Source organism: Natator depressus, chromosome 15 (assembly GCF_965152275.1).
Source record: "Natator depressus isolate rNatDep1 chromosome 15, rNatDep2.hap1, whole genome shotgun sequence".
Lineage (NCBI taxonomy): Eukaryota > Metazoa > Chordata > Testudines > Cheloniidae > Natator > Natator depressus.
This window is the reverse complement of record NC_134248.1, coordinates 1,867,245-1,894,880: the sequence shown is the minus strand read 5'-3', so window position 1 is coordinate 1,894,880 and position 27,636 is coordinate 1,867,245. Positions and strand designations below refer to the sequence as shown.

General features: G+C 45.6%; 1 protein-coding gene across 7 annotated transcripts in view; it reads left to right on the top strand.

Moving 5' to 3' along the window:
• Nucleotides 1-27,636, top strand: part of NF2 (NF2, moesin-ezrin-radixin like (MERLIN) tumor suppressor) — a 103,114-nt gene that overhangs the window by 6,380 nt on the left and 69,098 nt on the right. For 6 of the 7 annotated variants that reach the window (XM_074972870.1, XM_074972872.1, XM_074972874.1 and 3 more), the window contains exons 2-4: nt 21,017-21,142; nt 22,542-22,664; nt 26,506-26,589. In XM_074972870.1, the coding sequence (XP_074828971.1) occupies nt 21,017-21,142; nt 22,542-22,664; nt 26,506-26,589 (333 nt within the window). Of the gene's footprint in view, nt 1-4,561; nt 4,792-21,016; nt 21,143-22,541; nt 22,665-26,505; nt 26,590-27,636 lie in introns of all 7 variants that reach the window. The other variant, XM_074972873.1, reaches the window with a different exon arrangement.

Genomic DNA, 27,636 nt, shown 5'->3' with positions numbered 1-27,636 from the left:
CTCTAACTGGTGGCTTATATGCTTTGTATTGTTTCTGGGAAACGAACTTCAACAAACTTAACTCTTATTTTAAAAGGTCTTTTTTGTGGGAATAATATATTTCTTTGCTTTTCTCTAGTGCCTTTAATCCAAAAATCTCAAAGCCTTTATCAAATGTAAATGAATTAAGTGCCTCTGACCCCTGTGGGTGTGACATTCCCCAAGGTACAATCTGTACTGTTGACCATTGGTGTCCCCTTAAGTCTCTAGCCTGGGGTGCCTTTTACACTGCTTTGTTGTCAGAACAGCCACTCCTGACTTACTTCCACAGCCTTCAGCACGCAAATTCACTCCCAGCGAAATACATGAGCATGCTGAGGAATCACTCATGAATTACATACAGGGCGGCACCTGCAAATTCTTACTCCCAACCTTGTCAACCAGAAATGTGTGTCTTGTGCTGTTCAGTACCTTTCTGAACAGTACAAGCTCATAGAAAGTCCATCACTTCATCAAAGGAAAATGATATATGCACCAATAATACATGCAAATGGAGTTTCCCACATACTCTAATCCAAACATACTGGATAAAATAAAACAATAAGATAAGTTTATTAACTACAGAAAGATGGATTTTAAGAGATTACAAGTGATGATGCATAAAAATCAGGATTGGTTACAAAAGAAATAAGAGTAGTATGCAAGCTAATATTTAACAAGCTAAATGAACTTAAAAGCAAAGGTTTGTCTTGCCATACACTGTAGTAAATTTCACAGGCTGGGTCTCCTTCCAACCTGGGACCACTTCTCCTTATTTCAGTTTTTTCAGAGTAGTTAATATGAGCAGAGAGAAGGGAGGAGGAGATGTGAAGTCAAGTGTTTCTCTCCCTTTATAACTTAATTTCTTGTGCTAGAAACATCCTTGCTGAGTCATGGTGATGCAGGACATGAAGTTTGAATGGTCCCTATTGCTGAAGAATGGCTGCTTAAGCCGTGACAGCTCTTTAACACCTGGCTGGGGTGCTAGCGTGTCTTTGTCTCTGAACACTTGTTTGAGCCTGCTTTTCTTAAACTTGGAGCATGTTACAGCAATGATACGAAGTAGAATCTTATAACTCCACATACAATGTTGACGCATGTATTTTACCAGGGCAATAATGTTCAGCAGATTGAGTTTTCAAATGATACCTCACAGGGCATAATTTTTTGTACAAGGCTCTCTCATGGGCTCCTCCTCTCACTTTATACTAAACCTCATAGAGCACTAGTTTTGGTTTCTTTAAATATATTCTGTTTTAAATCTGCCCCATAGCAATTCCCAGATTTATATTTTTGGAGATTAAACCTCTTCTAAATTAAACCCAAATCTGTAATAATTCCTAGACATGGAAGCTTAATGTCTTTTACACTATAAAACTTAATAAATACAGTTGGGGTTTTATTTTAAAGCTTTTAATTTGTTTAGGGAAATATTAAAGGCATAAACCCACCCTCTCTCCCTGTTTTCTACTTTTCATTATGGCCATTGAAGTGTGAAGTTTAATTAATCAGCAGCATATTAAGGATGGAGACCTAGGGCTGGTTTACACTAGAAAATCAGATCAACCCAGCTATGTCGCTCGGGGTGTGAAAAATCTGCACCCTGAGTTTGTAGTTAAGCCAGCTTAAGCCCCCTTGTAGAGAGCACTAGGTTGATGGAAGCGTTCTTCTGTCGACCTAGCTATTGCCTCTCGGGGAGGTGGATTTACTACAGTGATGGGAGAACCCCTCCTGTCGCTGTAGTCAGTGTCTACACTTAAGTGCTACTGCAGTGCAGCTGCAGTGGTTTAAATGTGAACATACCCTACTTGCATATCTTATAATATCACTGCATTATGGAGAAGCTGGGTTTGCCCCACCTCCCTGAGAACTAGACCACAGATGTTTTATAATACAGCCAGAAGGCTTTGTAGGGGAACCTGCTTGGAGATCAACATAGTCCTTCTTTCAGCAAGATTGTCTTATTTAAATGTTCCAGTACAGTTAGCACTTTGCCGTGATTAAGGTTAAGATTCTGTCACAGTTATTTTTAGTAAAAGTTACGGACAGGTTGCAGGTCTGTGACTTTTACTAAAAATAATGGGGAAGGGGCTGACAGGGAGAGGGCTGAAGCCTGAGCCTTGCGGAGTGGGGTAGAGAGTTCAAGCTCTGCTGTGGGAGAAGGGAGTCTCCCTTCTGCAGCAGCTGACGGCTCCGGCACCGGTGCTGCAACCCCAGTGGCTCAGAGCTCTGGGGTTCCCCTGCTGTCCGCAGTAGCTGGGCACTCCGGCTTCCCCCACCGCCCATGGTGGCTCAGAGCTCCAGGGTCCTCGCTGGCTGATACCTCCAGCCCCGCCGCCATGGGGCTGAAGTGGGAAATGTCACAGAGGTCTCTGAAAGTCACGGAATCCATCACATCCATGACATCTTATCCTTAAAAGTCATGATGTAAGATGTTAAAGTAATCTAGCAAAGGTAATGCGGTTCTGTCAGTAGGTGAGACTCCCAGATGAGATACTGTAATATCCCTGATTTCTGCTGCTGTATCTAAACTCCTGTCCCTGCGTGCCATTGTGAGATGATCAAATTCATTTAGGAAGGAAATTGCATCTTTCCATGCTTTTTGGGGGGTGTTCTTTCTCCCCATGAATTTGGGCAGGTTGGTCTCCTGACCCCCTCTGATTTTGTCGCTGGCCAGGGACCCAATTTGTTTTGCTCTTCACTTGTGTGTCTCCTTCCCTGTCCCACTCTCTCCTTTTCTCTGCAGAGTTATCTATTTGTGTCACTACTTCCACATCTGGTAGGGTGACTGTCCTTTCAGTAGGGTGGGCTCTCCATTCAACCATTTCTGTAAGGCCTGGGATCTTGGACTCAAAACTCTTCTTTGATTCTTATGTGGAGATTTAGCTGCTGCCTCAGCTGGTTCCCTGACCTTAATAGAATCATCGAATCATAGAATATCAGGGTTGGAAGGGACCTCAGGAGGTCATCTAGTCCAACTCCCTGCTCAAAGCAGGACCAATCCCCAACTAAATCATCCCAGCCAGGGCTTTGACAGCAGGAGCTTTGTGGGTCTTGTATTAAAAGTGAACTGAAAAGCTTTGCAACCAATACAGAGAAATAATTTAAGCTCCCAAACCAACAAGATGCAAGTTTAGACTAAACATATTTGTCAGTCTAAACTTGCATCTTGTTACTGGTCTGGGGCTTAAACTGATTCTTTATTGCTTGGAAAGCTGTTCAGTTGACTTTTAAGTAGACAGGGCCCAATGCTGGTACTGTATGGTGTAATATTTGTCATAAGATTCCTTAGCAGAATGTTGAGAGCTACTTAGCTGAGCCATGACACCTATGTTTCAACCCAGGAGTAAACCAGGGTTCTCTTTCTGGCAATTTGTAGGGCCAAATTGACTTCATGGGTGTTGCACAGGAAGGGATGAGGGTGTAAATCAGGGCAGAATTTGGTTCTTAGTGCTAAAAAGTGATGGCAGATGAGTAAATGGGAGATGAGTGAAATTCCCCTTCCTTTGCACAATACTCAAACAAAGTTGTGTACATCACTCCCCACGTGTAGATAAACACCAAATGACAGCAATTTGACAATGGTGTACCAATACCGTAGTAACAACGAACTCTGTAATGCAGCTGACCTTCAACAAATGGCTGGCAAGTTAACAGCTCGGGGAAAAACGTGTGGTTGTCAGCAGCAGTAAATGCTCTCTTTAAAAGGTAGGAGAGGAAAAAAACCAAACCCTTCCCTGACTGCAAAGTGAATTTCAGTGAAGTAGCTGAAATGCCACCTGCCAAATCAGGGTGTGATTGCCCAGTGCTCTTAGGGTACTCGGAGACTGTCTGGGAGGTGGGTGCGATTCGGAAGCTGCTGATTTTTTTTTCCTTTTTTTTTTTTTTTTTTTAAATACAGGAAATGGAGGAGAGGCTCCTGTTTTCATTTGAACTTTCTGGTGATACAATGAGGAGATGTGCACACAAAAAAAGAACATAATGCCCATTGAATTCTAACAGGTTATGTGATTTGGGAATTAGTTTATCAGATTTCAGAGTAACAGCTGTGTTAGTCTGTATTCGCAAAAAGAAAAGGAGTACTTGTGGCACCTTAGAGACTAACCAATTTATTTGAGCATAAGCTTTCGTGAGCTGTAGCTCACGAAAGCTTATGCTCAAATAAATTGATTAGTTTATCAGAGACATCTGCCTTGCCTGTGGTATAATTCAGCTCTGCTTCCCCCTTCTTAGAATACTTACAAGTCATTCACATAAGACATATTCTGTGGTTTATGTGCCTTTCTTTGTACTGTCCCCTATGAACGGACGGCCCTCTCTGATCCTGTGTGCCCCGTAACCATCTTCTCCTCCCAATTTTTTCCTCCAAATTCTACCTTTTCTCCCACAGTCCTCAAATTCCCTATAAACCATGACAGTTTCTCTGGATCTGACAGACTGTCTTTATTTTTAAGATAGACATTCTTTTTTGAGTTAGAAATTCATCTATCTGGTTTTGTGCGTGTATTTTTAATACTATATAATGCTCTTGTTTTGCTTGCAGTGGCATCCTACAGGCAGCAGCTGCAGCCTAGGAGATTCAGGGGTGGTCTACGCTACAGCCGGGATCGACGCTCTGAGATCGATCCACTGGCAGTCGATTTAGCAGGTCTAGTGAAGACCCGCCAAATCGAAAGCAGATCGCTCTCCTGTCGACCTCTGTACTCTACCCCTGACGAGAGTGTTTCTCCCGTCGACCCCTGCTGTTTAGACTCCGCAGTAACTTGGCCTAAGGTATGTAGCTGGAGTTGCGTAGTGTAGGTTGACTTACCACGGTAGTGTAGGCATAGCCTCAGTCTGAGCAATTTGGACAAGGAAATGATTTTACTGATGGCTTATCTTGCTTCCAGAAAGCACTGCACCAGAACTAACAAACAGTATTTCTCCAACAGCTGTCTATCCTATTATTATTTGTATTATTGTAGTGCCTAGGATTTCCAGGTGTGGGCCAGGCCCCCATTGTGCTAGATGCTGTACAGACACAGCAAAAAGACTGTCCCTGCCCCAAAGAGCTTACAATCAAAGGATAAGACAAGACATACCAGATGTCTTAGTAATCTAAGTTCTGTTACACAATGTGTAACAATGTCTCATTGTTTCTTTGTGCTCCCCAGTCTGTCTGTCTGTATCTGTGTTAATATTACAATATGTGTAAATGCCCAATTCGCTTTTAAAAATGCACAATATGAAGAATACAGAGGAGCAAAAACTTTGTGGCTACAGTGCAACATAAAACTGCAACAGTGCCTTTACTGCGTAGTACCACAAATGCTGGGGAATGAATTGCAGAGATCCTATGAAGTTGAGTGTTCCACTCTTAGGGTTGTCTACACTACAAAATTAGGTTGAATTTATAAAAGTCGAATTTTTAGAAAGCGATTTTATACAGTCGATTGTGTGTTCCCACTTAAGATCATTAAGTCAGCGGAGTGCGTCCACAGTACCGAGGGCTAGCATCAACTTCCGGAGCCTTGCACTGTGGGTAGCTATCCCACAGTTCCTGCAGTCTCCGCCGCCCATTGGAATTCTGGGTTGAGATCCCAGTGCCTGATGAGGCAAAAAACATTGTTGCGGGTGGTTCTGGGTACATGTTGTCGGGCCCCTCCTCCCTCCCTCCGAGAAAGCAACGGTAGACAATCGTTTCACACCTTTTTTCCTGGGTTACCCGTGCAGACACCATACCACGGCAAGCATGGAGCCTGCTCAGCTCAACGTCACCATATGTCTCCTGGGTTCTGGCAGACGTGGGACTGCATTGCTACACAGCAGCAGCTCATTGCCTTGTGGCAGCATTACGACTGGTAGCTGTCCTCGTTGTCTCCTGGGTGCTCTGGCCAGCCTTGGTCAGGTTGGTCGGGGCGCCTGAGCAGACATGGGTGCTCCTGGTAGATCTCAGTGAGGTCTGTCAGGGGTGTCTGCACATAAATGGGAGTGACTCAGGTCATTCTCTTCTTTAAGTTTTGTCTAATGGAGAATCAGTCCTGCCTGGAATATTGGCAGAGGGATAGCTCAGTGGTTTGAGCATTGGCCTGCTAAACCCCAGGTTGTGAGTTCAATCCTTGAGGGGGCCATTCTGCTTCAGGCTGCTCTCCCAGCCAGCAGCACCATCTGCTACCAGCCTACCCCTCCCTCCCTCCGTGAAAGCAACGGCCGACAATTGTTTTGCGCCTTTTTCTGTGTGGGCGCCATATTGCTGTCAGCATCGTCATCCCCCCGCCGCTTCCGCTGCCACTCTGCTCTCCTGCTCACACCATACCACGGCAAGCATGGAGCCCGCTCAGATCACAGTGGCAGTTGTGACCGCTCTAAACACCATGCTCATTATCATGCAGTATATGCAGAACCAGAACCTGCAAAAGCAGGCGAGGAGGCAACGGCAGCGTGGTGAGGAGAGTGATGAGGACATGGACACAGACTTGCCTCAAAGTACAGGCCCCGGCAATCTGGCCATCCTGGTGGCAATGGGGCAGGCTCATGCCGTGGAACGCCGATTCTGGGCCCAGGAAACAAGCACAGACTGGTGGGACCGCATAGTGTTGCAGGTCTGGGATGATTCCCAGTGGCTGCGAAACTTTCATATGCGTAAGGCACTTTCATGGAACTTTGTGACTTGCTTTCCCCTCCCCTGAAGTACCAGAATACCAAGATAAGAGCAGCCCTCACAGTTCACAAGTGAGTGGCGATAGCCCTCTGGAAGCTTGCAACGCCAGACAGCTACCGGTCAGTCAGGAATCAATTTGGAGTGGGCAAATCTACTGTGGCGGCTGCTGTGATGCAAGTAGCCAACGCGATCACTGAGCTGCTGCTATCAAGGGTAGTGACTCTGCGAAATCATAGAATATCAGAGTTGGAAGGGACCTCAGGAGGTCATGTAGTCCAACCCCCTGCTCAAAGCAGGAACAATCCCCAACTAAATCATCCCAGCCAGGGCTTTGTCAAGCCTGACCTTAAAAACTTCTAAGGAAGGAGATTCCACCACCTCCCTAGGTAACGCATTCCAGTGTTTCACCACCCTCCTAGTGAAAAAGTTTTTCCTACTATCTAACCTAAACCTCCCCCACTGCAACTTGAGACCATTAGTCCTCGTTCTGTTATATGCTACCACTGAGAACAGCCTAGATCCATCCTCTTTGGAACCTCCTTTCAGGTAGTTGAAAGCAGCTATCAAATCCCCCCTCATTCTTCTCTTCCCCAGACTAAACAATCCCAGTTCCCTCAGCCTCTCCTCATAAGTCATGTGTTCCAGTCCCCTAATCATTTTTGTTGCCCTCCGCTGGACGTTTTCCAATTTTTCCACATCCTTCTTGTAGTGTGGGGCCCAAAACTGGACACAGTACTCCAGATGAGGCCTCACCAATGTTGAATAGAGGGGAACGATCATGTCCCTCGATCTGCTGGCAATGCCCCTACTTATACATCCCAAAATGCCATTGGCCTTCTTGGCAACAAGGGCACACTGCTGACTCATATCCAGCTTCTCTTCCACTGTAACCCCTAGTTCCTTTTCTGCACAACTGCTGCCGAGCCATTCGGTCCCTAGTCTGTAGTGGTGCATGGGATTCTTCCATCCTAAGTGCAGGACTCTGCACTTGTCCTTGTTGAACCTCATCAGATTTCTTTTGGCCCAATCCTCTAATTTGTCTAGGTCCCTCTGTATCCTATCCCTACCCTCCAGCGTCTCTACCTCTCCTCCCAGTTTAGTGTCATCTGCAAACTTGCTGAGGGTGCAATCCACACCATCCTCCAGATCATTTATGAAGATATTGAACAAAACCGGCCCGAGGACCGACCCTTGGGGTGCTCCACTTGATACCGGCTGCCAACTAGACATGGAGCCATTGATCACTACCTGTTGAGCCTGACAATCTGTCCACCTTATAGTCCATTCATCCAGCCCATACTTCTTTAACTTACTGGCAAGAATACTGTGGGAGACGTATCAAAAGCTTTGCTAAAGTCAAGGAATAACATGTCCACGGGTTTCCCCTCATCCACAGCCAGTTATCTCGTCATAGAAGGCAATTAGATTAGTCAGGCATGACTTTTGCCCTTGGTGAATCCATGCTGACTGTTCCTGATCACTTTCCTCTCCTCTAAGTGCTTCAGAATTGATTCCTTGAGGACCTGCTCCATGATTTTTCCAGGGACTGAGGTGAGGCTGACTGGCCTGTAGTTCCCAGGATCATCCTCCTTCCCTTTTTAAAAGATGGGCACTGCATTAGCCTTTCTCCAGTCGTCCAAGACCTCCCCCCGATCGCCATGAGTTTTCAAAGATAATGGCCAATGGCTCTGCAATCACATCCACCAACTCCTTTAGCACTCTCGGATGCAGCGCATCCGGCCCTATGGACTTGTGCTCGTCCAGATTTTCTAAATAGTCCCGAACCACTTCTTTCTTCACAGGGGGCTGGTCACCTCCTCCCCATGCTGTGCTGCCCAGTGCAGTAGTCCGGGAGCTGACCTTGTTTGTGAAGACAGAGGCAAAAAAAAGCATTGAGTACTTCAGCTTTTTCCACATCCTCTGTCACTAGGTTGCCTCCCTCATTCAGTAAGGGGCCCACACTTTCCTTGACTTTCTTCTTGTTGCTAACATACCTGAAGAAACCCTTCTTGTTACTCTTAGCATCTCTTGCTAGCTGCAACTCCAGGTGTAATCACCTTCCTGATTTCACTCCTGCATCCCCAAACAAAATTTTTATACTCTTCCCTGGTCATTTGTCCAATCTTCCAATTCTTGTAAGCTTCTTTTTTGTGTTCAAGATCAGCAAGGATTTCACTGTTAAGCCAAGCTGGTCGCCTGCCATATTTACTATTCTTTCTACACATCGGGATGGTTTGTTCCTGCAACTTCAATAAGGATTCTTTAAAATACAGCCAGCTCTCCTGGCCTCCTTTCCCCCTCATGTTATTCTCCCAGGGGATCCTGCCCATCAGTTCCCTGAGGGAGTCAAAGTCTGCTTTTCTGAAGTCCAGGGTCCGTATTCTGCTGCTTTCCTTTCTTCCCTGTGTCAGGGTCCTGAACTCGACCATCTCATGGTCCCTGCCTCCCAGGTTCCCATCCACTTTTGCTTCTCTTACTAATACTTCCCGGTTTGTGAGCAGCAGGTCAAGAAGAGCTCGGCCCCTAGTTGGTTCCTCCAGCACTTGCACCAGGAAATTGTCCCCTACCCTTTCCAAAAACTTCCTGGATTGTCTGTCTGTGCACCGCTGTATTGTTCTCCCAGCAGATATCAGGGTGATTTGAAGTCTCCCATGAGAACCAGAGCCTGTGATCTAGTATCTTCCGTTAGTTGCTGGAAGAAAGCCTCATCCCCCTGATCCGGTGGTCTATAGCAGACTCCCACCATGACATCACCCTTGTTGCTCACGCTTCTAAATTTAATCCAGAGACACTCAGGTTTTTCTGCAGTTTCATACCGGAGCTCTGAGCAGTTATACTGCTCCCTTACATACAATGCAACTCCCCCACCTTTTCTGTCCTTCCTGAACAGTTTGTATCCATCCACGACAGTACTCCAGTCATGTGAGTTATCCCACCAAGTCTGTGTTATTCCAGTCACATCATAACTCCTTGACTGTGCCAGGACTTCTAGTTCTCCCTGCTTGTTTCCCAGGCTTCTTGCATTTGTGTATAGGCACTTGAGATAACTTGCTGTTTGTCCTGCTTTCTTAGTATGAGGCAGGAGCCCTCCCCTTTCACGTTCTCCTGCTTGTGCTTCCTCCCGGTATCCCACGTCCCCACTTACCTCAGGGCTTTGGTCTCCTTCCCCTGGTGAACCTAGGTTAAAGCCCTCCTCACTAGGTTAGCCAGCCTGCTTCCAAAGATGCTCTTCCCTCTCTTTGTTAGGTGGAGCCCGTCATTGTGCAGGTCATAGTGGATGGCTTTGCTGAAATGGGATTCCCTAACTGTGGTGGAGCTATAGACGGAACACATATCCCTATCTTGGGACCGGACCACCAAGGCAGCCAGTACATAAACCGAAAGGGGCACTTTTCAATGGTGTGGCAAGCACTGGTGGATCACAAGGGACATTTCACCAACATCAACGTGGGATGGCCAGGAAAGGTACATGATGCTCGCATCTTTAGGAATTCTGGTCGGTGGGAACAGCTGCAGCAAGGGACTTACTTTCCAGACCAGAAAATAACTGTTGAGGATGTTGAAATGCCTATAGTTATCCTTGGGGACCCAGCCTACCCCTTAATGCCATGGCTCATGAAACCATACACAGGCAGCCTGGACAGTAGTCAGGAGCTGTTCAACTATAGGCTGAGCAAGTGCAGAATGGTGGTAGAATGTGCATTTGGATGTTTAAAAGCGCGCTGGTGCAGTTTACCGACTTGGTTAGACCTCAGCAAAACCAATATTCCCACTGTTATTACTGCTTGCTGTGTGCTCCACAAAATCTGCGCATCGGAGAAGCTTTGAAAACCAGTTTCATGACTGGCCAGGCTACGGTGTGAAAGTTCTGTTTGTTTCTTGATGAAACCCCGCCCCCTTGGTTCACTCTACTTCCCTGTAAGCCAACCGCCCTCCCCTCCCCTCTTTGATCACCGCTGGCAGAGGCAATAAAGTCGTTGTTTCAAATTTATGCATTCTTTATTAATTTGTCACACAAATAGGGGGATAACTGCCAAGGGGTGGGGGAGGAGGGAAGCTCCATGTGGGGTGCAGGAGGGGGGGAGGATGGAAGGACAGGGCCACACTGCACTTCAAAACTTATTGAATGCCAGCTTTCTGTTGCTTGGGCAGTCCTCTGGGGTGGAGTGGTTGGGTGCCTGGAGGGCCCCCCAGCGCGGTCTTGGGAGTCTGGGTGAGAAGGCTATGGAACATGGGGAGGAGGGTGGTTGGTTACACAGGGGCTGCAGTGGCAGTCTGTGTTCCTGCTGTCTTTCCTGCACCTCAACCATACGCCAGAGCATATCAGTTTGATCCTTCAGTAGCCTCAGCATTGCATCCTCCCTCCGGTCCTCTCGCTCGTCCCTCCGGTCCTCTCGCTCGTCCCTCCGGTCCTCTCGCTCGTTTTGTGCTTTCCTGGACTCTGACGTTGTCTCCCTCAACGCATTGTGCTTGGCTCTTTCAGCATGGGAGGCCTGCATGAGCTCAGAAAACATTTCATCACGAGTGCGTTTTTTTCCGGCTTCTAATCTTTGATAGCCTCTGGGACGGAGATGATGGGGGAGTGTTGAAATATTTGCAGCTGCGGGAGGGGAAAAAAGGGAGATTTAGTTTTTAAAAAGAGACATTTTAGATAACAATGAGTAGACTCTTTCACGGTGAACCAAGCTGTTAACATTACATAGCACGTGTGCTTTCTTTACAAGGTCACATTTTGCCTCTTATGTCGAGGCCTGCTGGTATGGTGTGAGATCACACACATGCAGGGCCGGCGGGCAACAGAATTCAGCTTGTAGGCAGCCATGGTAAGCCACAGTCTTTTGGCTTCTTTAACCTTCCTAACGTGTGGGAATGGTTTCAAACAGCAGCACCCTCATTTCCCATACCAAGCACCCATTGGGTTGGCCATTTAAAAGGAGGGGCTGCGGTTTTCGGGTTAACATGCAGCACAAACCCAACTAACCCCCTCCCCATTCTTTGGGATGATTGCTTCACCCCTCCCCCCATCGCATGGCTAACAACGGGGATGATTTTTGTTCAGCCGCAGGCAAACAGCCCAGCAGGAACGGCCACCTCTGAATGTCCCCTTAATAAAATTCCCCTATTTCAACCAGGTGACCATAAATGATATCACTCTCCTGAGGATAACATACAGAGATAAAGAACGGATGTTGCTTGAATGCCAGCATACACCAGGACCATACGCTGCCATGCTTTCTTATGCAGTGATTCCAGACTACGTGCTGCTGGCCTGCCGTGGTAAAGTGTCCTTCCATGGAGGACGGAATAAGGCTGCCCTCCCCAGAAACCTTTTGCAAAGACTTTGGGAGTACCTCCAGGAGAGCTTCATTGAGATGTCCCTGGAGGATTTCCGCTCCATCCCCAGACACGTTAACAGACTTTTCTAGTAGCTGTACTGGCCTCGAATGTATCCCAAGTCTTCAGGGCAAATTAATCATTAAACACGCTTGCTTTTAAACCATGTATTATATTTACAAAGGTACACTCACCAGAGCTCCCTTCTCCGCCTTCAAGGTCTGGGAGCCCGGTTTGGGAGGGTATTGGATCCAAGGTGATAAACAGTTCCTGGCTGTCAGGGAGAGCGGTTTCTCCGCTTGCCTGGTGTGCGCTATCTTCAACCTCCCCCTCCTCGTCATCTTCCTTGTCCCCAAAATCCTCATCCCTGTTGTGTGAGAGTCCCCTCTTGCAGGAGTCCATGTACAGGGGTGGGGCAGTGGGAGGGGCACCCCCTAGAATTGCATGCCGCTCATCAGAGAAGCGGCATGTCTGGGGCTCTGACCCCGAACGGGCATTTGCCTCTTGGGTTTTTTGGTAGGCTTGCCTAAGCTCCTTAAGTTTCACTCGGTGCTGCTGCTGGTTTCTGTAACAGCCTCTGTCCTTCATACCCTTGGATTTTTTTTTTTCAAATATTTTCGCATTTCGTCTTTTGGAACGGAGTTCTGATAGCACGGATTTCGTCTCCTCATATAGCGATCAGATCCAGTACCTCCCATTTGGTCCATGCTGGAGCTCTTTTACGATTCTGGGACTCCATGGTCACCTGTGCTGAAGAGCTCTGCACAGTCACCTGTGCTGATCAGCTTGCAACACTGGCCAAACAGGAAATGAAATTCAAAAGTTTGCGGGCCTTTTCTGTCTACCTGGCCAGTGCATCCGAGTTGAGAGTGCTGTCCAGAGCAGTCACAATGGAGCACTCTGGGATAGCTCCCGGAGGCCAATACCGTCAAATTGCGTCCAGGCTACCCCAAATTTGACCCAGCGAGGTTGATTTCAGCACTAATCCGCTCGTCGGGGAGGAGTACAGAAACCGATTTTAAGAGCCCTTAAAGTTGGGGAAAAAATGGCTTCGTAGTGTGGATGAGTGCAGGGCTAAACCAATCTAACGCTGCTAAATCTGACCTAAATTTGTAGTGTAGAACACGGCTTATGTGCTTTACATAAATCAAAATATCCTGGGCTTTTTTTTTTTTTTTGTTGTGTGTATGTAGCAGTTGCTAGAGAATACTTGACCTGAAAATCAACTAGAACTACATTTGATCTCACCAACTTGGAAGGTTTTGGCCCTTGTGAAGCTATTCCAGAAATTTTATTTTCTTTGCTTTAGAACCGTAGTAACATCATTAGCACCTTGCGACCCCGTCTGATTGCCTTTTGCAACCTACCTCCAGGGATTGTGACCCATTGATTGTGAAACATAGCAATAGTATATCAGTGTTAGTTAGTGAAAGATTGGTTGCCTTCTCCTTAAATTCCACCCAGAAACCAGTTGGCAACCAATGCAGATCACGGAGTACCAGTATGACGTTCACAGTGAAGAACCTCACTTAACAAGCAGGTAGTTGCATTCTGCACCAGTTTCCGTCTCCAAATGGATTTCAGGTTCATCTCCTTGTAGGGCACATTATTGTACTCTAATCTCAAGGCGACAAAGGCACAGTTTGCAGAACTGAGGTGTGCTGACAGATGCACAAGTCCATGGGGCCGGACGAGTTGCATCCGAGAGTGCTAAAGGAATTGGCGAATGTGATTGCAGAGCCATTGGCCATTATCTTTGAAAACTCATGGCGAACGGGGGAAGTCCCAGATGACTGGAAAAAGGCTAATGTAGTGCCCATCTTTAAAAAAGGGAAGAAGGAGGATCCTGGGAACTACAGGCCAGTCAGCCTCACCTCAGTCCCCGGAAAAATCATGGAGCAGGTCCTCAAGGAATCAATCCTGAAGCACTTACACGAGAGAAAAGTGATCAGGAACAGTCAGCATGGATTCACCAAGGGAAGGTCATGCCTGACTAATCTAATCGCCTTCTATGATGAGATTACTGATTCTGTGGATGAAGGGAAAGCAGTGGATGTATTGTTTCTTGACTTTAGCAAAGCTTTTCACATGGTCTCCCACAGTATTCTTTTCAGCAAGTTAAAGTAGTATGGGCTGGATGAATGCACTATAAGGTGGGTAGAAAGTTGGCTAGATTGTCGGGCTCAACGGGTAGTGATCAATGGCTCCATGTCTAGTTGGCAGCCGGTGTCAAGTGGAGTGCCCCAGGGGTCGGTCCTGCGGCCGGTTTTGTTCAATATCTTCATAAATGATCTGGAGGATGGTGTGGATTGCACTCTCAGCAAATTTGCGGATGATACTAAACTGGGAGGAGTGGTAGATACGCTGGAGGGCAGGGATAGGATACAGAGGGACCTAGACAAATTGGAGGATTGGGCCAAAAGAAACCTGATGAGGTTCAATAAGGATAAGTGCAGGGTCCTGCACTTAGGACGGAAGAACCCAATGCACAGCTACAGACTAAGGACCGAATGGCTAGGCAGCAGTTCTGCGGAAAAGGACCTAGGGGTTACAGTGGACGAGAAGCTGGATATGAGTCAGCAGTGTGCCCTTGTTGCCAAGAAGGCCAATGGCATTTTGGGATGTATAAGTAGGGGCATAGCGAGCAGATCGAGGGACGTGATCGTTCCCCTCTATTTGACATTGGTGAGGCCTCATCTGGAGTACTGTGTCCAGTTTTGGGCCCCACACTAGAAGAAGGACGTGGATAAATTGGAGAGAGTCCAGCGAAGGGCAACAAAAATGATTAGGGGTCTGGAACACATGACTTATGAGGAGAGGCTGAGGGAACTGGGATTGTTTAGTCTGCAGAAGAGAAGAATGAGGGGGGATTTGATAGCTGCTTTCAACTACCTGAGAGGTGGTTCCAAAGAGGATGGTTCTAGACTATTCTCAGTGGTAGAAGAGGACAGGACAAGGAGTAATGGTCTCAAGTTGCAGTTGGGGAGGTTTAGGTTGTATATTAGGAAAAACTTTTTTTCACTAGGAGGGTGGTGAAACACTGGAATGTGTTACCTAGGGAGGTGGTAGAATCTCCTTCCTTGGAAGTTTTTAAGGTCAGGCTTGACACAGCCCTGGCTGGGATGATTTGATTGGGGGTTGGTCCTGCTTTGAGTAGGGGGTTGGACTAGATGACCTCCTGAGGTCCCTTCCAACCCTGATATTCTATGCATAACCTCCTGGACACATCCGGGGTGGGGGTGGGAAGAGAGCCGTCCTAGTTACTGTTGCTATCTGATCATCTAACTCCCAAATTACAAACTCAAGTGTTAAATGGTGGGAAACACCCTCAGGCTAGGGGTCTGTTATAATTTTCAACATCTCTTCTGGTTACTTTCTCCTAAGGTACCTCTGTTACCTGGATAGAGTTTCCAGCACCACTCCCTCATCTCTAGATCCCGGGCAGACGCTGAGATACATGCTCAACTGCACCATCTGGGTTGACGTGCCTTCATGCATTTTCGACCTCCTTGGTGGTTAACTGAAATAGAGTTTAATTAAAATCTCATTATCAAGTTGTCCTACAACATTAGTAAATAAAAATAACTTTTACAGCTGCCTCTTGTGGCTTAGTAAGTGGCAGTTTAAAGGATTTGACATCTGTTCATTAAAAAAGAATTTGAAGAATATTGAATATTTTTATTCCCTGTCTGCTCTCAGGTTTTAAATCCAACTATGTTGTGGTTTTTTTTTTCCTACTGCTGCTATAGTTTAAAATTCCCGATGAGAGGGGAGTACACCACATAGCAAGCTGCCTTGTTTGGATTTATAAGATGCCTTGGGAGTCATTTGGACATCTCCCTATGGGGGGGGGGGGGCTGTAGATGTATCTGTTTTGTTACAGCCTGCTATTTGATGCACCCTCCGTTTTACTATCCATTATTTGATGTACCCTGCTGTTTTAAAAATCACAGCTAGCAATGTTCAGCCAGTCTAATTTTTCTCCACTTCAACCTACTTACTCCAACCAATCCCATTACTTTCAGTTTTGCTAGTGAAACCTGCTTACTTTCTCCCCTCCTCTTGTCACTTCTATTTTATTCTGCTCCCTACACCTGGATCCTCCTCCTTATTCCATCGTGATAGGTGCTCATCTTTTCATTCAAGTATGTCCTCAAAGCTCACTTCATCCATGAGGCCCATAAACACAAGTGTGTCATGTTAAGAGTTAGCGCTATTCTCTGGGACTCTGTTTCACTCCTCTGTGTCTGATCTTTGTCTTTTTAGACTGTAAGCTCGCTGGGCCAGGACTGTGTCCTTTAGGGCTGGTACGGGGCTCAGTAGAATCTCGATGCTTAGATAAATAATAAAGTGACCTGCTTGACTGAGGATCCATTTTCTGCATTAGTCACCTAAGTAAAGTAGTACAATCAAAAATGTTTGTTCTACAGACTTGAATCATGTCTTAAAAGTCACACTTTCAGCTGGCTGTTTGACCACTACAATTTGATTCTAACAAGTGACTGTATAAATAGCTCCTTCTTACATAACAGGTCTTATCCCTGTTTCATATTTGGGGCCATACCTGCTTACTTTAGTCACAAAAGTAATATTTGACTCCTGTTCCCTCTACTGAGCCAACACAGCTACAAGCGAGCGAGCTGGATTCTGTTGTGGCTCATGTATCGTCAATTACATTCCAGTTGCTGGGCCCAGTTGTGCTCTTGGTTAAACCTGTGCAATCCCAGTGGTGTTGCACAAATGTGACTGCGAGCAGAATTAGGCCCGCGGAACTGTGTTCCCGATGAAGCTCCAGTAGGTAAGAACTCAGCTTGACTCTCGGATGGTAGACTTTGCAGAGTTACCAGTTTGCAGGGCTGGTAGTTAGAAAACCCATTTTTCCTTGTGAATTGAGTGAATTTGATCTGGAGTCATTGAAACAAAAAACACGGAACAGCAAGGTGCCTGCCTTATAGTCCATTTTGCAGAGTAGATCCATACATGAACTTTCTCTCACAGCAACTGGATTCTCTCCCTTGTGTGTGTTTTTCACTAAAATGTGGCCTCCCTACCATTAACCCTGCAGTATTTATGGAAGCTCAGCTAACCTCTCTGCTCATATTTGAAGCTACTGTGTAGGCTGTAATTGCCTAAGAAGCAGTTGTGACACTTCTAGTAAGGCTGCAATACCAAAATAGATTGTATTATCAGAAAGAAAAGGAGTACTTGTGGCATCTTGGAGACTAACCAATTTATTTGAGCATGAGCTTTCGTGAGCTACAGCTCACTTCATCAGATGCAGTGAGCTGTAGCTCACGAAAGCTCATGCTCAAATAAATTGGTTAGTCTCTAAGGTGCCACAAGTACTCCTTTTCTTTTTGCGAATACAGACTAACACGGCTGCTACTCTGAAACCTGTATTATCAGAGTGATGCTTTGGCTGCCTGCCAATTGCATATGACTCCTGGTGCAGATTAATAGATAACGTACCCCCTGTTAATAGATCCCAAATCTGATCATGTGAATAGACTGGAAGTACTGTATTCCAGCAACCAACTGCTGAGTTTTTAAGTGCTTAGTGCTGTTTACTTAATGCACTCTATGCTGATAAATTACAAGTACTCTGCACTTAGTAAAGAAAATTCCAGCCCCACAAAATAAAAGCTTTGCAGCACTTAGCCCTGTTTATAGAGTAGTTCATCCACTATTCCTTCAAGACTCGCAAATATAGCTAATAAACCATGTGACGATAAAGTCCGTGGGATAAAAATCAAGACCACAAATGCCAGACCATTCTTTTTGAAGGCTCCGGCTCAACAGCGACGTTGAAGGAGCATGGTGGCCCCAAACTCCATTGTGCCTGGACAGTAGCAGAGCCATTGCTGTTAGTTTAAGGTTACTTGCCTAATGTAGTTTTCATTTGGGGATTTAGCTTTTATTACAGCAACCGTTCTAGTTTATGGCCGAGGTGGAGAATTATAATCCTTGCTTTCAGGCACTCAAACTTTCTAAAAGATGATCCTTTATGCTAAAACTTCCCATGATTAATATAAGCAGGGGGATGGTGTTGTAAAGCACATGTTAGAGAGTCAAGAAGTCTTGAGTTTTATTCCTGGCTGTGTGTCAGGCTCTCTGTGTAACCAGGACAAGTCATTTCACCTCTCTGTGCCTTTTTTATGTTCCTTGATTGTAAAATGTAACTTGCCTATCTAATAGGGTGCGGGGGCTTAGATTGGGAATGTCTGTAAAGCATTTGGAGTTCATGCTGTCTAAATGCAAAGTTTTATAAGTAGGGCACGGTGTTTGTCATGGAGGTTGCAGGAAGTCACGGATTCCATGACTTTCTGTGACTTCAGCAGCCAGTGTGGCTGACCCCAGGGCCGCCCAAGCAGCTGGTCCCAGGAACAGCCACACCGGCTGCTTCAGCTCTGCAGTTAGCTGCTCCGGGGGCCCCGCAGCCAGCCACACCAGCTGCTGCTGGAGTGGCCATGGCGCTCAGGCCAGCTGCACTGGCTGCTGCTCTGGTGGTCCTGGACAGCTGGACCCCGGGACCACCCCCCCACAGCTGCTGGTGCTCCCGCTCTTAAGATTCAGTCACGGGTATTTATGTTCAGGTCGCGGGCTGTAATTTTTTTGTTTCTTGCCCATGACCTGTCCATGACTTTTACTAAAAATACCCATGATTAAATCGTAACCTTAATTATAAATATCAAGGTGTGGAATTCAATCATATATGTTGAAATAAACTGGATTCCTGTTCAACTATTATTTTCAATTAAAGTGTGTGTGTGGGGGGGGTGTATGCTAATGTGATGTGGTTGAAATTTTAACACCACAGTAAAATGTATAGTTCCCACAGCAGCCATAACTCTGTCATTCAAAATACTTTATACACAAAGGGCGAAATTACATTTGTGGGGAGAAAACACAGATCTCAGTTAAATTCTGGCCGCCGATATTTTAAACTAACCATAGACCTCTTTCTGGAGAGGAGAGAATCAATTTACTTACTTGTGATAGTTAACTTTGTGCAAAAACCTATGTTAAAATTCTCAACTACAAACACTGAGTTATGTAACTGCAGATCATTTGTAGTCTGCAGGCTGGTTTAAACTCCAGCTGGGGTGCCTCAGTGTAGTTTGCAGTCTAAAGCACAGCTGGAGTTTCAAAACATTGATTCCATAGAGTACAAATTGCATCTGTGGATGAAAGCCTCCAAATGGCAGTGCGCAGTAACTTGAATTTGTGAACGCTTTCTTTCTCATCTCTGGTGGATAAATGTCTGTACGTAAACATTAATTGGTTCTTTAAAACAATAGCCATAAAGATGGCCTTTTACGCAAAGCAATTTAGTCCTAGTTAGGAAATAACCTCTTGCTAAAAATGTTCTGAATTTTAGAAGCGCAAAATAGCATTTTGAATTTTTTATTCTCTCTGTTTTGTTTAAAACCTCAGATTAAACTCCCCTTGAAAAAACTGGCCAGAAAAAACTCCCTCCCAGACTGAGTCCTCATACACCAAGTTGTATCCCATTGCAGGAGGTGCGTTTGAACCCCTGGAATTAGGGCCTTCTAATGGCAACACTGGAAAATCAACCCTGGGTCCTTTCAACCTCACGGTTTGATTGTATCTTATGTGGATCACAGAGATGCTCTCTGACATTTTGATTTGTTTTTATTTGAGCATCTGCATTCTTCTGTTCTTCGGAATGCTCTGGTAACATTTGTGCATGTATTGGGTGAAGGAAGGAGTTCTGATATGTTCCTTTTGACTCAAAACAGCCGTGGAGTAATGAAAGGGACTACATATTCCTTGACTGTATTACCCACAAGGTGGCAGTGTGTCACAGCAGCTGGTGTGGGTGACGCACGATCTCTGCTGTTCTTTAGCATTAATAGTGAAGCTGTCCAGGTGGTACTAAGATTGAGCAGCTGTGACAGGGAGGTGTGCTGAGATTCTTCTGCCCTAGGGCTTTGAAAAAATGGCCATATGTCCCTGTCCAGCAGTGTTTCCATCCATGCAAGTGGAAAAACGAAGTGGCTTTGGAATATAGGATCTCCTGTTTTATATCCCTCTTCATCTTCCTCCTCCCCCCTCTTCATTTTTTAAAATCAAACTTTAACAAGGCTGAGGCAACTGTGGAACTGTTGGAAGGTCATGGCTTGTGGCCTGGATCAGTTTTCTCGGCTCCAGCAATTACTTTTTATTGCCAAATGTCTCCAGTGTAAAGTGTGGTTGTACTCTTTAAAAGTGGCCCTTTGTTACTCACACCACAGCTGCTCCTTGTGTGTGTCTAGAACAGAGTTGCAGACTTCAGTGATAAAAATGAGGCTTTTGTTACTTTTTATTCCTGTCAGTCCTGCAGAGCTAATGACTCTGCAGGAATAAGCTGGTCTATTCTTGTTTGTGCATCATCATTAGAAATAGTTTAAGTTCCAGTTTCAGGGTCGAATGGTGCTCTGTGTCATCTGTGAAACTCTGTAGAAGATATTGAAGTGCGTCTAGGGATAGCTGGGAACAGGATTTGAAGACATTGGGGTTGCACACGTGCAATTAAGGGCAAAATTTTGCATGCTGAATATTGACCACTGAGGGTGGTGCGGGCGTTGAAAAGAACCCAGATTTTTCAGATCCCAGGTGAGGTTTGGTGCATTAGCAGTAAGAGAAACTGACTTCTTTCTTCTAAACTGAACCAATTTGATATGGTTTCACCGAGACGTGCTCAACATGGGACCTCCATAAAGTCATGTTTGTGGTCGATTTCCAGAGTAAAACCACCCTTTCATGCAGTGCAGGGTAAAATTGCCGATCTGCTATCTGCATTCTATGGGAGGATTTAATGTACAGTGTGATTGCAATAGGATAACATTGGCATTCCTAGTGCTGTATCTGCATTACAAGGCATGACAGTGGGAGTAGTGGGAGAGGGCAAGCACACATGCAGGAGAAAGTGAATTGGATGTGTCTGAATGGAAAAAAGGGGCGGAGGGGAAGATTATAATTCAATCTTTCAAATGCCATTTGCTGTTTGCTCTCTTGCTGCAGGTGAAGTGGAAAGGGAAGGATTTGTTCGACTTGGTATGCAGGACACTAGGACTTAGAGAAACCTGGTTCTTTGGACTTCAGTACACGATCAAGGATACAGTGGCCTGGCTCAAAATGGACAAGAAGGTTGGACTAGAACTTTCCTTTTAGGGGATGGGTGTGGTGGAGTGGGAGGGTAGATCTTTCCCTGGCTGTCCATGCATGAAACATGGAGATGCATCAGTGGGAGTTCTGGGGGTGCACCGGGAGCAGAATTAGGCTTTGGCTGATTTATAGATACATCAGTCAAGAGATCCAAATACAATATGATTGTCCTCCAGCACAGTTAGTGTTAGGTCGGACCTTTAGTCTATCCCTGAACCATCACAAAGCCTTAGACTATACATACAAGGTCCTTTCTACATTATAAAACTGGTACATTACCTGTTTCAAGGGACAGCCATGTTATAACCATACCCCCAAGATGATTGTAATGTAAATGGGGTCTAATATCTTATTTGGAGAATCTCCATGTGTACATAAAGGGCAGACCCTTTAGAGACGTTAGCTTTCCAAAATATACTGTGCAAATACTGGAAAAGTGAGGTTGAAGTATGACATCTCATTACTAACAGTCTGCCAGTGTTTGAGATATGGAAGTGCCTAGGAAGGAGACACAATAGCGAACACATATGGGAGATGAAGTTAAGGAAAGGAATACTTCCCAACAATGTGATCCTCTCAACTGCTGAATAGTCTCCTGATGGAACCATCATTTCCTTTGCTTGTATGATTTAAAACTAAACTGGGCAAACCACTAGAAAATGTACAAAAGGGAATAATCCTGTACACTATTCCTCCCTCCGCCCCCAGGGAATTCTTCCTTCTGGTGTCTGAGATGAACCTTTCTTGAGCAGTATTGAAATAAAGGTCTGGTTGAGCCTCTGTTTCCAAACACAGGATATTTAGTTCAGTGAACAGAAGTTAGGATTCAGAGTAACAGCCGTGTTAGTCTGTATTCGCAAAAATAAAAGGAGTACTTGTGGCACCTTAGAGACTAACCAGTTAGACTAGTTAGAGAGTAACTAAGTACTCCTTTTCTTTTTGAGAAGTTAGGATTGTATCTCTCTGCCTAAGAAAAAATATGAAAGCAACTTCCAGGCTCACCAGTTGTCTTTGTAGCAGGAAACTGCATATTTTGACGAAAGATTCGTGTGTGTTGGTAGGACCTCTATGTGCTCAGCAGGGAAAAAGAAAAACGAATCCTCTGCCTCATGAAACATTGCACACCATAGCATGCAGGATGATTTGTTTCTGCTTTGAGTTTGTTTTATAAATATGTAGAAATTGCAAACTTCTTACAAGCCTGTGGGGCAATGGTTCCTGAACTTCCCAGATTGCATCATATTGACCAGGTGACTGGAAAACCTGGAGAGGGGGTACTGCAGTTTGAGGGGAAGTAAAAGTTTGGCACCTGTGTCTAGGCTGTAAGAGGCAATGGTGTTGGGGGGGGTTGGAGTTACTGATTGACTGTCCAATCCTGCAGGTCCTGGATCATGACGTTCCAACAGAGGAGCCGGTCACTTTTCACTTCCTTGCCAAATTTTACCCTGAGAATGCGGAGGAGGAGCTGGTTCAGGAGATCACACAGCACTTGTTCTTTCTGCAGGTATGTGCTTAAGCAACTGGTTGTCCTTCCCAAGGGCTGGGAAATGTGGTGGGTGGTAGGGCTGTAGGTGTGTTTCTTAATGGTGACTGGCTCTGGTCATCCCAGCATGGCTTCTCGTCTTTAAGTTCAAACCCACTCTGAAATGAGCAATTTCAATAAGCACATGGAGATGTAAAAATAGAGAAAAGATAGTTTGTGTAAACCTAGCAGCATTCAACATAGTCTGTAAATGAGGTGACTAGCAATATTAATAGGTTATACTCTCCCGCTAGGAGGGTATCTGTGTGAGAGAGGGGCAGTTTCAGGAGCTAAGCAAAGTGCGGGAGGTGTCACACCCTTGCAACGAGTGTGAATGTCTTGTATCAAGATATGCCAGCTGTCCGTAATGCATGGCTAGCATTTTTATTGTAAAAAACACAGGCGCATCCTTCTGAAGGAGAGCAGGACAAGTCCAGCCCATGCCATATTCAGGGTACACTATAAAGCTCTCTTCTTCACCAAAGTAGGCCCCAAATAACTGGAGCAGAAGAAAATCCCATAAGCCCAATGGAGTCAGAAGCTGATGACTAAGACGGAGTGGGATGGAGAACTAAATGTTTCAACTGACCCACTGTAGTTTGCAGTCTGTGATAACGACACCTAGCTCTTATGCAGCACTTTTCATCAGTAGATCTCAAAGTGCTTGACAAAGGAGGTCTGTGTCATTATCACTCTCTTTTTAGAGATAGGGAAACTGAGGCACAGAGCGCCAAAGTGGGTTGCCCAAAGCCACCCAGCAGGCCAGAGCTGGGAATAGAATCCAGATTTCTTGAGTGCCACTCCACTGTGCTGTCCACTAGGCTAAATTTATAGTAATAGGCTCTTTAGCTTTTCTGGAGAGAAGGGAAATGCCATGCAACTTTGTTTTGGGGCAATCTGCTCTGATGCTGTTGCACTCTACTTCAGGTTAATGAGGCACTTTCATCAGAAGTCCCATTTTTCAGGCAAGGATGATTTCTGAAATAACTACCTTTTGGGCTACAACATTCCAGGTTTATTTTCAGCCCATAAAGGGACTTGTGTGTATGTGTGAGAGACTTATAGGACTGGGAAAATTACAGTGATGTCTAGTGGTTACAGTAGGATTCCTTAGTTCTATTCCCAGCTGCTTTTCCTTGGGCAAGTCATTTAGGCTTAAACTTTCAAGTGTCTGCTGATTTTCTTTTTGGGTGCCTCAGGTTGAAGGAGGTTGGATTTTCCAGTGTCCCAAGTTAAAGCACCCAAAATTAGTAGTTGCGGGGCTATTTAGACCTTTATAGCCCCCAAACTGAAGCCATCCAGGTCAGTGAACACTTGCAAATGTAGGCTTCAAACCTCACTGTGCTGTTTCCTGTCCCTCTGTAAAATGGGTATAAAAGCTACCTCAGTGGGTTGTTGTGAGGCTTAATGTTCATGAAGTACTCTGTGCCCTTCTGGTATCTTTACTCTGGGGAGCAAAGTATTCATGTTAATTTTCAAGTCCTTTTTGTTGCTCAGATACTTCACATAGGTATTTTAAAATTATTTTAAAATGGCAAATTTGCCACGGGTTTAATTCTGGATGAAAACTGCATCTCTCAACTGCAGTATGTGACTTTTTACTGGGGTTTTTAATAACATAGTGGGGTAGCGGTGCTCTAACTCTGTTTGTGATATAGGAACATGTATAAGTCTGCAGACTCGCCTGATTATGTTAATGCAGAAGTATAGCCTCTGTGATTGGTAAGGAAAGGACTTAAATGCAAATCACACTGTAAGTGCAAAGTGATGTTACTGTAGCTGATTGTGTGTTAGTGTGACAATCCATTTAAAGCTTACATTGAAATAAAATGCACTTTTTTTCCCTTTGGAAAATTAGTTTTAATACAAAAGTAATCAAACATGACAAGTTAATTTTTAAATGCATGAAAGTCAGGAAATGCAAAGTAGTGGTCCTCAGTAGCTGTAATTTGGCCCTTGTGGGAGTGTGTGCAGTACTGTGCATGTCGCTAAAAGTACTGTCACAAAGCGACCCACAACTCTGATAATGGTCAGTGGAATTTGAGGATGGTTGGCACCTCCTGGATGAAGATCAGGGTTTCCAGTAATCAATAATTAATCCATATCTAGTAGCCATTTATTAATCAATAGCCAATAGTTAATACAGATTGAATTTATGAAGGAATTTAAAAAAACTTGGATAAGTCAGTGATTGAATGTATTAGATGAGACATATTAAAACAGTGCATGATGGAAATAGATATCAATCATGGTTGCCAAAATCTGGAGAAGCAACACTACAGCGATGACAAACTGATCAGTCTTGTCTTGGTCCTGATAATTGCTTATCCCTTGCCAATATTTATAGTAAGGTTGTTTACAATCCCATTAGTTCCTCTTTTCCTATCATGGATAAAAATAAATATTTGTCTGGTACATTTCATAAATTTTCAAGCACGTGATCAGACAGACATTTGGTTACTCATTACTTTGATATTTTATATATTGCTGTCTGTTGTGGTTTAAGACATTACTTGCTCAGTCACAAGAGCAGGACACTGTGTTAAAAGGTCACTATATCTTAAGTTTAGCAAGCCTGTATTTTCTCTTCTTAGCATGACCATAGAGGATCATAGGAGTCTAGTTCATGAGCAAGCTATAGGCCTTGTAAAAGACTGGTTCGTAGGTCAACACTGACTGGGCACAAAAGCAATCACAATTAGTCCTGTATATAATAATACAAAATCCTTCATGTGCTCAAGGGGAAGGAGCTGTAGATGCTGTACAAGTCATCATTTTGAATTGTGTGTGTTTATTAGACGTAAAATGTTATCTTTAACAAAGGGATGGGTTTAGTTTTCACTCAGTAGTTTTGCATGTTGAACTAAAGTTCTTCTCATGAATCCAAAGGTGGATTAAGGTTTCCCTGGGCCAGAGCAAGTGGGGGGCCTCTCCCCATCCCTTCCACTTGCGGCCCTGCCCACAGCCCCATCCCTTTCTGCCCCTTCCCTGGGACCCTGCCCCTGTTCCATCCGGGGTCCCCCCCATTCCGCCAGCTCCACAACCCATTTCTGGTCTCCCCCACCCCCCCGGTGACCCCAAGACAGGAGAAGCTCTGTCCCTGCGCCACAGCTTCCCCTGCCACTCCCTGCACTTCTTCAGGGGACCAGGGTTGGGGTGCTGGAGTTTCTCCTGCCCTGCCCGCCCAGTGCTTCTGCTGGAGAGTGGGATCGGGGGAGGGGTTTCCCTTGGTGCCCTCAGCTTCTGCCGGGATGGGGTCAGAGCACTGGGGGCTTCCTCTGCCAGGGATGGGGTCAGGTGTTGCTGGGGGGCCTTCCCCCTCCCAGGGGCTTCTGCAGGGGATGAGGATGGGGGGTCGCTGTGGACTGAGTTGGGAGGTCCCAATTCCATGGCTTCTGCCGAGGACGGGCTGCTGGAGGGGCTTCCCTTGTCCCATGGCTTCTGCTGGGGACAGGGTAGGGGTATGTGCTTGGGCAGGGGAGGGGCTTCCCCCATTCCGTGGCTTCTGCCAGGGACCTGGTCGGGGGGCACAGGGGCTTCATCTGCCGGGCAGCAGAAGCCAGAGCCCCCGGGCCCTGTGGGTCCAGTGACTAATTCGCCACTGCATGAATCCATCTGAAAACAGTGGCTTGTGGAAACCTGAGCCTGTTCCCTGAAGAGTGCCAGAGTTTGCATCAGGCAGAATTGTGCCCTGTATGAGGAAAATCTTTAACTGGCTGGTTGGCAGCCCTAGTTAAAACAAACTGCAGCCATCTGCTGTGATGGTTGCGCCTTGAATAGCTCCACTAAAGCAGTTTTCTATCTCCTTTGCTGCTTTGCTCAGGTAAAGAAGCAGATTTTAGATGAGAAGATCTACTGTCCTCCTGAGGCATCTGTGCTGCTGGCCTCCTATGCCGTCCAAGCCAAGGTAGGTACAGAGGAATGACGGGAAATCTCCCATGAGCCCATTGGTGTCTGAGTGGTTTGGTTTTATTTCCTCATGCCTTTTGAGGTGTCAGATGCTCCGTGATAGACCATCATCTCCTGAGGAACTGGGGCGGTGCTAGATTTGTGCAGACTTGAGTGAATGGCAGGAATGCCAGCATCATAGCCTAATCTGTGCTAGTGACCCTTCGGTCCTTAGGATAGACCCTGCATCCCCTATTAGGACTCTGCAACGAGGGCAGAGCTTATAAACTGCAGTACCCATGCCAGCTGGTGTTGCTACAGGAGATAAGTCATCATACCCCACTCCTGCTCTCTGCAGTAGCCATTTCTACCCCCTACTCTTGCGCTTTTCAACTCCTCTTTCTGCCAAAGACCCTCCAGCTGGACTGCCACCATGGAATTAAATAAACCCTCCATTGCTGGCCCCAAGCCTTGCTTGAGTCCATCTTACGTTGTTAGTAGTGCAGATTTGTTGGGGTGAGGGAAATAACTTTAGTGAGGTGTTTTTTTTTCCCCTCTTCCTTTCTCTTAGGCATCAAATCATGGGTTCTCTTGTTACAGCTGGCCTAGCCAGATCACAGGCTCAGCAGACATTGGGTTTCCTCCCTTTGAGCCAAATTCTTGTCTTGCATACTAAACCTGAATTGTGCTGGGGACCGATATGAAAGTGACTAGCAGGGAGGAGAAGGGATCACAGAGTCAGAACTCAGAGCAGCCACAGTGACACTATTCGCAAAAAGAAAAGGAGTACTTGTGGCACCTTAGAGACTAACCAATTTATTTGAGCATAAGCTTTCGTGAGCTACAGCTCACTTCATCGGATGCATTCAGTGGAAAGTGTAGAAGATCTTTTTATATACACACAAAGCATGAAAAAATACCTCCTCCCACCCCACTCTCCTGCTGGTAATAGCTTATCTAAAGTGATCACTCTCCTTACAATGTGTATGATAATCAAGTTGGGCCATTTCCAGCACAAATCCAGGGTTTAACACGAACGTCTTGGGGGGGGGGGGGGAGGAAAAGA